This window comes from Echiichthys vipera (genome assembly GCF_963691815.1).
Source record: "Echiichthys vipera genome assembly, chromosome: 20".
Taxonomy (NCBI): domain Eukaryota; kingdom Metazoa; phylum Chordata; class Actinopteri; order Perciformes; family Trachinidae; genus Echiichthys; species Echiichthys vipera.
The window spans coordinates 4,365,577-4,377,818 of record NC_139845.1 but is presented as its reverse complement, the minus strand read 5'-3'; the positions used below and the strand labels follow the sequence as shown (position 1 = coordinate 4,377,818).

Genomic DNA, 12,242 nt, shown 5'->3' with positions numbered 1-12,242 from the left:
TTGTTAAAAGACATTTTTACTGAAGGATCTTATTAAAAATACAAATATCATATTATATTAATGCCTATTGTCAAAGAGCTTTTATTCTGAAACTCCACCACGAAAGGTCTGTAATTTTGAGATACCTGGGTCATGTAGGATCTGACTCAATTAGAATAAGTCATTGATGAAAGACAATTTTACTGAAGGATTTTATTAGAAATATCCTATTGTAGTATTATTTCCTTATATTTAAATTATATATTTATATTATAAAAGCTTTTATTCTGAAACTCCACTGTGAGAAGATACCTGGGTTCCTGTAGGATCTGAAGTATTTGGAAACAGACAATTTTACTTAAGTTTAAAAAAAAAAATTAAAATTATCATATTATATTAATGCCTTATATTTTCAAAGAGCTTTTATTCTGAAACTCCACAGTGAAATGTTCTGTGGATCATATCCATTTAATCGTGTTTCTTTCTTTATTTGGTACGGTGGGTTTATTTTTGATTTAGCTCCCTTGTGTGCACTGCTTTGTAACAATAAGTTCTTCATGCATTTTTATTAGTATACTATTACTGATGACCTAATAAAGTTAATTGTTTGGATATGCAACTGCAGGTGATTGTCAACATGTGCAGGTGTGACACTGTAAATGAATGACATAATGGGAGCAACAATAGATCAGATTTTCTTACATAAGTGTGACTGAATGAGGACTTTGCCCACCGACCTCTGACATAGTGACAATTTCCACTTTCCCAGGTTTATTAACAAAGCGTTAAGTTTTCACAACAACCAACACGACTGGTTGTGTAGCCAGGGAGAGTTCACACAGTGTTGCACATAATGTTATCTCATGGAATTATTATGAAATTGTGATTTATACTTAGACTTCTAGATTTCCAGCAGCTTACAAAACACTTGTAAAGAAAATAGGGAGGTATAAAAAATACAGTATAAGAAAAACAATAAACTCTTAGCTTAATAAAGAAGGTAAACAATAGACAGTAAACAAATTCTTAGCTAAATAAATATAAAGTAGAGATAAGAATACAAGTAAAATAAAATTCACAGAAAATAAAATAAGTTAAGTGTAGAGGACTGCATAAAGGGTAAACGTGGAAAAATAGAGATACATATACAGGACTGTATAGGGCATTGTGTTATTTACAGTTGATAAAAGACATTAGTGGAAATTAGCAGTTAAATTAAATTATTGCACTTTAGTCGTGGATTAGCATGTCCAGGTCTTGATAGATAAAGTGTCTATATTCTCCTCCAAACATATCACAGTGAAAATTAAACCACATATAAATAAAAGAGGAATGCGTCTAAAAAACAAAACTATTCCAACTTTAAATGAAACTAAAACCCTGGAACACCAGTAACAGAGTCTGTGTCATTTTTGCAGCAGATTGTACAAAGAAAATACCACATTTGTCCATTTTAACTGCCTTAAAAATTAATAAAAAGTTGCTTATCCAACCTGTCGCTGGATCAATGTTCAGTGTCCTTGAACGTATCCACAGATAAGTGCAGGGTGTGCACCACATGCTGCAGGAGGGAGGTCTCCAGAGGGAAATCCCTTCAAAAGCGTCCGACTTACAAAGGGTTTAAAGTCCAACAGAGCGCTCATGTGCGTTTACAGATTCCTCCGAGCCCTCGTGGACCTGCGTCAAACTCTGTGAGTCCTCTTTTGTTAGTGAAAGTGTTTTCTGATTTACTTTTATTGTAAAAAGTATGGTCCAAACATGTATAGTTCTGTTGATTTTTAAAGATTTAAAGCATCGGACCAGCACACGCTGCACACACATTCAATACACGTGCTGCTGAAACATGCAGATCACACGTCAAACAACACTTTAGAGTCACAGAAAAGACAATAACCTGTTTCTATAGTTAGAGCCATCGTCCAGATCCTTCAAAATAAAACATCAAATAATGGAAATAACAAGTCTTGTTAAAGATATTGAAAATAAGGATCTTGTAGGTCTTATATGATGCACACATTTGAATATGATATACGTGAATTTGATCTGTTTATTGACTTTATTTCACACAAACAATCCCTTCAAGCGCTTTATATCATAAGTTTATGAATCTTAATTATCATGAGGATTGTTATTGAAGCTATAAAGAAAGGCAGCTGTGTTTGTGTTTGTTCAGGGACGTCTTCTGAACCGTGTGCAGGTTCTGTTTTTTTATATTGTTTTTTTAAAAAGCAAAAGATTAACGTCATTTGTGTGCCAAGGATGGTATGGCAAGTACAGCACTCAAAGTATATACGTATAAAAGTATAATCAGTGAAATATACTTAAAGTGTCAAGAGTAAAAGTATGAGTTCAGCAGAAAAATAACATATGACATTATTAGATTGTTACTGATGTTTAAGCAGCATTTTACTACATGGAGGGAAGGTTTTCGTTGCCACTGTGTGCACAAGATTGCTGGATTAATACTGTATATAATCATTTTTTACTACTTTTGTTAAAGATAGTGCTACTTGTTGATGCTCATAGGGGAACTGTTGTAAATTATGATTAAGTCAAAGTTTGGTCTTCACCTACTCTATATGTAAAGTGTTTGAGGTAACTTTTGTTTTTTGCTCTCTCGGAACCAAAATGTGGGCTAAAGTGCCCTCTAGGAGCCAAAACGTGTGCTAAAGTGCCCTCCAGGAGCCAAAACGTGTGCTAAAGTGCCCTCAAGGAGCCAAAACGTGTGCTAAAGTGCCCTCTAGGATTCCAGACATGTGCTAAAGTGCCCTCTAGGATTCAAAACGTGTGCTAAAGTGCCCTTAAGGATTCAAAACGTGTGCTAAAGTGCCCTTTAGGATTCAAAACGTATGCTAAAGTGCCCTCTAGGAGTCGAAATGTGTGCTAAAGTGCCCTCTAGGATTCCAGACATGTGCTAAAGTGTCCTTTAGGATTCAAAACGTGTGCTAAAGTGCCCTTTGGGAGCCAAAACGTGTGCTAAAGTGCCCTTAAGGATTCAAAACGTGTGCTAAGGTGCCCTTTGGGAGCCAAAACGTGTGCTAAAGTGCCCTCTTCAGTGGCGAGGACGAGCCAAAGTTTCGGTGCTGTGACTCTTCCTGAACTTATGGGGGCATTCAGAAGTAGGAGGTCATGCAGATCCATGTAACTCACATGGCTTAATCATAACAAACCCATGTGGAAGTGAACTACGGGGGTCGCTTTACCCCGACTCGTTTTGATAACAACAGTTGTGTGTCCTGATTGTCAGCTGCAATAGTCCACGGTTCATTTATTTCACTCGTAACTACAGTTAGCTCTCTGGCACCTCTTCTGCTTCTTCTTCTCCTCCGGTAAATCACGACCGCATTGCATTATGGTATGCGGGAGTACAATGTAGTGTACCTCGTATGAACGCTCAAATTAGCTGTGCATTGTGGGTATTTTATACTGGACTATATAGTGAGTGAAATGATCCGCGGAGAATTCGAACACCGTGAACGTGACAAGATGGAGGCTCTGATAGAAGAGAACACTACGACCAAAGGTTGTACTGTATTCTCTTGTGTTATATCCTGTATGTATGTTGTAGGAATGGTATTTTAATGTCTTTGAAAATGTGCCAATAAAGAAGTTCATGTTTAAATAAATGGGATCTTAGAAAATCCTTCTTTTGGTGTGGAATTGGCAACGAGAATCGTGTAATTTCACTTTTGTTGGCACCAACTACTGAATTTTTGGTATTGCGACAGCTCTACTATAAATAAAATACCATTTAATTGGTCTTAACTACTTTATATACAATTGAGGAAGTCAAGTAAGTGGTTCACAACAATGATTCACCCGTTACAACTTCCTGTTCGTCTTCCCTTCTCTGTCTCTCTCACATTAGTTTCCACCACAGACGTTTCGCCACCATGTCCCACGCCGTCCCTCCTCCCCTTCTCTCCGTCATCCCCACTCGGGCTCTGGTGGATGAGAAGTTCAGGGTGGTGGTGGAGAATCTGCCTCCAGGATCTGCGGTGACGCTTCACTCCCTCCACCACTCTGAGGACAAAGACTACTGGGAGGCCTACGGACACTACGTCAGCGACCACAGAGGAACCGTGTCTGGTGGGTTCTCTTCCCTTGGATCATATTTGGTACTTATCCATAGTCAGTGTGTGCGCTGGAGGGATTGTTGACACTTAAATGCTTCTGCAGTTACAGATGATTTGAGTTTTGGGGGAACGTACACAGGAAGAGAAGCCATGGGTCTGTTGTGGAGTATGCGTCCCGTCCCCGGCAGCCGAGAAGGCCTCAGGTAAAACGTGCTGTACCGCTGTAATCATTAATGAAACGACACCTAATCAGATGCACCTGCACACAAGATTACACGTCCTCACAGCGGATCTCGTGAAGAACGAACAGAACATCACGGATAACAGTTTGTTTGGTTGTTAACAAGCCTTATCTGAAAGGTCAAAGAACATGAGAAAACATCTTCATATAGATTGTTTTCTGACAAATCATCAAAAACATCAGTTTAACCTAAGACAACAAAAAACAAACAGCTAAAAAACATTCAGAAATGTCGAAAAGACGTATTGAAATTGACGGTGATGACGGACCAATGGGAAGTTCTTAATTATTATTTTTAATGAAAATTATTGTTGTATTTGTCACTTTTTATCCCCATTAGTCTGATTATTGTCAGAGACCACTGAGTTTATCTTAATTATCCTTATTGCTACTTTTTAAATGTATTGTTTAAATATGTTATGTTGTGTTTTTCAAAAATCAGGTTTGTTTCTCAGGAAAACAAAGCATCAACACCGTAGTTAGTGAACCCAGAGTTTATTAAAAGAGTGTTTTAAAGACTTACCTACTGGCCCTTGTACCAGCTCCTCTCATAGTAAAGTCCATTACAGTGGATTACCAAAGTCAATCCCAAAGGAAGGAGCCCATTGGTGCTTTGTTTTCTGTGTAGGCACTCTTCTCATGCTGCTGCAGAGGTTTGCTGTTATTTTCAGCATATTAGTGGTTAAAAAAGACCTTTGAATGCCTTCAGCGTACTGCCCCGAGCTAATCACTGTTAGCCACGTCCAGCTGTTAGCGACTCTCCTGGATTTCACCGTTAATAGTTGTAAAAAAACTGTCTTGAGGGCTTATTTGATGTATGTTAGTGCGCTAGTATGTTACGCTTTAACTATAATACTTATTACTACGTTTATTAAAGTGCGACATGTTGCTGCTCATGGGGGAATTGTTGAGTCTCCGTATTGTGGTCTTTACCTTTTCTATATGTGAAGTCTCTTGAGATAACTCTTGTTATGATTTGGCAGTCCGAGTAAACCTAAATAAATTGTTAATTAGACTGCACTACCTGTATAACACACCTCAGATCTCTTTACCTGTCAGGCTGAGAAAGATGGACGTCTGCACCCCCCTGCTGGTCCACATCTCGGTGTACGGTGGACACGTAGCGGAGGGCTTCAGGGAGCAGGCTCCTCTGGCCTCGTCCCTCACAGAGAGATGGTACATGGCTCCGGGGGTCCAGAGGATCCCGATCAAAGAGAAAGGAGTGCGAGGGACCCTGTTTATACCTCCAGGTGCAACAAAAAACACATCTCCTCCTCTTATCAAGCTTTTGTTGGTCTTCACAGAGACTTTTGACGGCTAAGTTCCCAACAGTGTAACTCCGTGCTTCAGGTCCAGGACCTTTCCCCGGCCTGTTGGACATGTGGGGGGGCGGTGGAGGGCTGTTGGAGTATCGCTCGGCCTTGCTGGCGTCTCATGGTTTTGCTTCTTTGGCGCTGGAGTATTTCACCCCTGGTGAGCTGAAGTCAGCCGACATAGAGTTCAATTACTTTGAGGTTTGTGTTGGTTATTCATATTTTAACAATATACCTTAGAAACCCATCGGCTGTTGTCTGACAACGATTTAGCTTTTTATTTATTGTTATTTCTCCACATTCACGTGCAGATATCTGTCACTCCACTCAAACTTCTGTTTGAAGTTGTTACACAGAAAAAGGAAGTCTTCCCCCAGGAAGAGCGTCGGACTCTGACTCCTATGTGACGTATTGTCCAACTGTCACTAACAGAGACATGTTTATTCCTCCACACTCACAGTGAGGAAGCGAATGATCCGGGTCATTTCACACACAGAAGTCTTACTTTCCTGTTGTGTCCAGTTCCTTTTATAAATCCATGTTCATAACTCACATATCCACAGAACCGCAGAAACACTGTTCGATGCCCCCGAAGAGAAGGGACCCCGGTCTTTGCGTCTGAAACAAACTAGAACTCGATGAGAACTTCACACAAACACTTGAGGAGTGTTCAAGTAGCTGGTACCACCCGTGCCTTAAACAGATCTTTAATCTCCCGTCATCTACTTCTGCACAGACGGCGTTTAACATTGTCAAGGACCATCCTCGAGTGATGCCGGACAGAGTGGGAGTGTTTGGTCTCTCCCTCGGCTCCATCCTGACCGTCCTGTTGGCAGCTGAGAGCCGCGTTATCAAGGCGAGCGACACATGCCACAATACGTTGCAGTTGCTTTTTCTTCAGTCTTGAAGAGACAGTTTCTCAGGCTGCGTCTGCGTGTGTTTTTCCACAGCCTCGCTGTTGTGTTTGCATCAGCGGAAACCACCTCTATCCACGCGGTGGGACCCTCAGAGTCTTCCAACAAATGCTGGTCATGTAGGTATTCTGTTCTTCTGTCCGTAACACAAAAACACAGCAGTTGGACTCATGGGAACAATTTTGTGTGAGGCAGGAAATCTCAGAAGATACGTTTGGATGAGAACAACCATGAGATCTGGCGAGACATAGGTCTGCCGATACCCGACGACCACTCACTGAAAGTGGACGTAAGTACTGTACATGTTGCACTAACACACACACATATTAGACTGTTTTACCCTCCTATTCCCCTCAAATGTTACTAATTTAAACAATTCCCCTCAAATTTTACAATTTAATACAGCAATTTAAACGAAAAGGATCATAATCAAAGGTTTTATGTCCGGTTTAACTCCAGAATTCCTACAAAATTACGTGACTTCGGAAATATACAAAAAAAAATATTGATTGATGTAGAATTGGATCAAGGGATATTTGTTTCTGTGTTTTTAAGTAAGTATATTCATTTGTGAGCATCATTTTGAGTCATTTATAATATTTAGAATTAAATTATTTGCATTATCAAGGACAGCGGCGTGTGTGTTACATACAGGGTCCTGAGGAAAATCAAACCATTTCAAACATTTCTAAATATTTTCATTGTAAAATACAAAATAATAATAATGATTTAATCATTAAAATGATCAAACTGACCCAAAGGAACACAGATGTAACAGGTATGTATACATGACAATGAAAGATATAATTATGCCAATTTTAGATTTTCCCAAATAACAAATAAAAAGAGCGAAAAACAAACAAACAAACATTAATTTCGTTTGATGATGGTTTAGAATCAGGGGGAACTTGCCTCCGATGCTTTCCTCCCCTCTAAGAACACCACAAAAGAGCTCCACATACTGTCAAAATAGATGTTTACCCATAAAAGATCTCCACCTACTGTCAAATATTCAATATTTACCCATAAAAGATCTCCACATACTGTCAAATATTCGATATTTACCCATATAAGAGCTCCACATACTGTCAAATATTCGATATTTACCCATATAAGAGCTCCACATACTGTCAAAAATAGATATTTACCCATAAAAGATCTCCACATACTGTCAAAAATAGATGTTTACCCATAAAAGATCTCCACCTACTGTCAAAAATAGATGTTTACCCATAAAAGATCTCCACCTACTGTCAAAAATGAGATATTTACCCATAAAAGATCTCCACATACTGTCAAAAATAGATATTTACCCATAAAAGATCTCCACATACTGTCAAAAATTAGATGTTTACCCATAAAAGAGCTCCACATACTGTCAAATATTCGATATTTACCCATAAAAGATCTCCACATACTGTCAAAAATAGATGTTTACCCATAAAAGATCTCCACCTACTGTCAAAAATAGATATTTACCCATAAAAGATCTCCACATACTGTCAAATATGAGATGTTTACCCATAAAAGATCTCCACATACTGTCAAAAATAGAGGTTTACCCATAAAAGATCTCCACCTACTGTCAAAAATAGATGTTTACCCATAAAAGATCTCCACCTACTGTCAAAAATAGATGTTTACCCATAAAAGATCTCCACATACTGTCAAAAATAGAGGTTTACCCATAAAAGATCTCCACCTACTGTCAAATATGAGATGTTTACCCATAAAAGATCTCCACCTACTGTCAAAAATGAGGTATTTACCCATAAAAGATCTCCACATACTGTCAAAAATGTTATAAAAGATCTCCACCTACTGTCAAAAATGAGATGTTTACCCATAAAAGATCTCCACCTACTGTCAAAAATGAGGTATTTACCCATAAAAGATCTCCACATACTGTCAAAAATGTTATAAAAGATCTCCACCTACTGTCAAAAATGAGGTATTTACCCATAAAAGATCTCCACATACTGTCAAAAATGTTATAAAAGATCTCCACCTACTGTCAAATATGAGATGTTTACCCATAAAAGATCTCCACATACTGTCAAAAATGTTATATTTACCCATAAAAGATCTCCACATACTGTCAAAAATAGATGTTTACCCATAAAAGATCTCCACATACTGTCAAAAATGAGATGTTTACCCTTTAACGTGAAGCTGAGTTTATCCAGTGCCAGTGAATGTGATCGTCCTGCAGCCAGACACCAAAACTTGGTTTAGTCGTGGATTTCCATGATTTGGCGAAAAGTGTATTTTCTTGTTGAATGCTAAAAATAATCCCTTTCTTCTGGCGAAAAATATCTGACTCAGAGTCCTTTTGCTGTGAATATATTTGTGTTAATGTTCTTGCACCAGACAACAAAATTATTATTTTTGTGTTATCATGCTTTGCCGTGATTGGCTGAGCTGTTTCGGAGCTATCAAACCGGCGGCGTGGCCGGCTGAAAGTGTGTTTTAAACGACCCCTCGACTCATCACTGAAGTAAAGCTCTTCCTTTTGGTTGATTCTCTTTCAGGTGGGGAGAATAAAGTGTCCGATGTTGTTGGTGAACGGCCACGATGACCAGAACATGGCTGCGGTGGAGTGTGCAGAGGATGTGAGTACACACACACACACACACACACACACACACACACACACACACACACACACACACACTCAGACACACACACACACACTCACACACACACACACACCTGACAATGAAGTAGATGTAAAGTTTGCATTCATAAAACTTGTCAAATCAGGTTTTGTTTACCTTTAACAACATCGTCCCGGAAGTGAAGGTAGCTAACAATTAATGGTTGCCATGACAACGTGTCCAAAGACATTTAAAGGCATCATCGGAGAACTGAGAAAAAAATAAAGGCTACATTTTTTTTCAAACCTCAGCCTCGTATGTGCATAAAACAGTGCATGTGGTGTCACTCGTCCACCTGCTGCAGCAGCACAGACGTGACTTTATTTGTCTTGATTTGACCTTTGGTGACCTCAGATGGCTCAGATGATGCGTGCAGCAGGGAACGAGCACCTGCTGACCAGACTTACGTACCCCGGGGCCGGACATCTGATCGAGCCGCCCTACTCGCCTCACTTCAGAGCGACCAACTTTATAAAGGAAGGCACAAAACAGAAAGGTGAGTTCTCAAGACACTCAGGCTGTTTTGGTTTAATTTTGTCGGTTCAGGTTCAGCTGAGGGGACTTTACAGACGTTTTGAGACATTCAGAGCATGTTTCTCCCTTCACCTTTAATCAGAGAACCAAAGATTTCTCTCAGTATTTATAAAATTCAGTCATATAAGGATCTCCAGGACAAACAGACGACAGCTCGGCCACTAATAAAACAATATATCTGCAGATTTTGTTAGATATGGACTGGATTTTTCCCTTTTCACTCTTTTACTCAGAGGTTTCTTTACCTACATATGTAACATTTTCAGGCATCCACCGTGCATGTGTCTGCGTGTCAATGTCAGGTGCAACGCGGCTAAAAGAAAAACAGCATTAAACAAATAGTCTCAACGGCAAATCAACAATATTTCAGTCAGGCATCTGTTTTTACGTTGATGTCGTACCGAGGATGTTATCGGATAATGTTGCGTTTCAGTGATAATGTTGTGGGGAGGACAGACCAAGCCTCACTCAGACGCTCAGGAAGACTCCTGGAAGAAGATGTTGGCATTCCTGCAGCAGAATCTGCACCCCAGCCCGACGCCCAACGCCAAACTGTGAAGACAAACACACGAGCACAGATCGCCCACGAAACGCTGCTGGAAAACAAAGCGTTTTGTGACCAGTGTCACTACTTCCCATAGACTGTAAAAAATAACTGACGTAGCCTTCGTGTTGTCACCCATTGAGCTGAGGAAGTTTGTCGACAACTGCTTTGAAGACAGCGGTTTGATAGTTGGCCGCCTTGGTATTTTGGAGCCAGAAGTGACCGTATTTGGACCAGAGGGCGGGGTCACAAATAAGGTTTCAATGGCGCTAAACCCTAAAGAAGGAAACTTTTACCGATTTTCAAGCGACTCTCTTTTACGCAGGAATTACACTTTGAGGAACCAGCTAATGCTAGCGCTTCTGAGCTAGCTTGGTTAGCAAGGTGCAGCCACTGAACGCTGACATTGTTAGATGAACAAAATGTTACAATCAACTCAAAAAACAAGTCAGCAGCTATTTTAATTTACACAGTGAAGTGGATTTGACGCTAAGTCCCTATCATGATTGACAGGTCGTCGTGCTTTATCTATTTTTGGGAACATAATTTACGAAATGAACATCATGCTGTAATGAAGAAGACTTGAAATTAGAGATTGGGACCTGTAACTCTTAGTAAAATGTTTACTGAGGGAATAAATCAAGTGGGAAGTTTTGGCTCGGTTTCTCATTGACTTCTATCCAATATGCACCCAGTGGGTATTAAAGAGATGCAGCTTTAAGGCATTTAACCATCGACCCTGAAGCTACGTCCATTATTTCTTACAGTCTGCGTCACTGCCTTTACTCTACCTCATGATCATTGGTTCCTCACTGTGTTGGTTTGTTTTGTTCATGCTTCATTTAGCCCCGCCCCCCCTGGTTTCTTTCAATGTGGCGTTTTTACAACGATATCTTTGTTGACAGCGTCACCCGGTGTGATTGACAGGCCTCCCACGCCTAGTTACGGTTGCTAACGTAGGATTGGACAGTGGCCGTTCTTAAGAGGAGTTCATTTTAGTTTAATTTTTTAACCTTTAACAGTAATATTAATGTAAGTCGTGGGTGCCTGGAGTGTGAGAAACATTATATATATATTTACAATATTATATTATAACTATAATAAAATGATTATAATGTTTGATTTAAATTAATGGATGGACTTAAAACAGATCAATTGTATTTTTATTTATTTATTTGTTCTCTTTTCTTTTCTCCTTATTGATTTAAAACGTATTGTGATGATTTGTTGTTCACGTTTCACTCTTTTTGTTGGAAATAATATCATTTTAAAATAACTAATAAAGATATTGATATATATTGTTAGTGAAATCAGAGGTGTTGTGCTTCAGCTCCGGTCTTAAGGGTGTATTATTAATGTTATTGTTGTAAACCACCAGATGTCACTGTTCGAATCCCCAAAGCTCGTACGATCAGTGTTGTTGCATCTTCAGGACGTTTCCACAAGAGGACAGCAGCTTCTAGATCACTTAAATACCCTCAGACGTGACAGATTTAAATTAACTTCAGAGGTTATCTCGTGTGTAAGACAAAGCAATTCTACTTTTAGGGTTTAGTTTTGAACTTTATTCAAATTATTCAGGCACTTTTATCCTCGTTACGGCGCTTTTATCCTCGTTTTCTGCAGCATCTCCCTCTCCTTCTCTTCTCTCTCACACAAACACAGGGGGAGCTTTGTAAATGGGTGCCGAGATAAATGTGGAGTTGTTTTGCGGACGATACACACACACACACACACACACACTGTGAAGGAAATGAAGGCAGTGTTGTTTTACACACTCAGTCTTTTATCCAGCTCAGTAGGAAGACTGAGAACCCACAGACACACAAACTGGGCTCCATCTCATCACCGTTGGGAGGATGAATCTGCACTTATTCCTAATATATTAAACTTCTACTGGGCCTGTACCTTAAGTTTCTACCTCCGCTTCGTTGCACTTTTACAATGACAAATAAAGATTTTCTATTCTAAACACTTCCCGAAC

At 39.5% G+C, this 12,242-nt stretch overlaps 1 protein-coding gene across 1 annotated transcript; it reads left to right on the top strand.

The window, feature by feature from the left end:
* Positions 1 to 3,872: 3,872 nt before the first annotated feature.
* On the top strand, positions 3,873 to 10,272 carry LOC310962556 (peroxisomal succinyl-coenzyme A thioesterase-like; the record flags this gene model as incomplete). The annotated part of the gene is made up of 10 exons (XM_083935060.1): positions 3,873 to 4,068; positions 4,159 to 4,258; positions 5,356 to 5,546; positions 5,647 to 5,810; positions 6,346 to 6,465; positions 6,560 to 6,642; positions 6,719 to 6,812; positions 9,055 to 9,135; positions 9,535 to 9,676; positions 10,148 to 10,272. 10 exons carry the CDS (start codon positions 3,873 to 3,875, stop codon positions 10,270 to 10,272), a joined length of 1,296 nt encoding a protein of 431 aa, XP_083791186.1.
* Between the last annotated feature and the right edge of the window lie 1,970 nt (positions 10,273 to 12,242).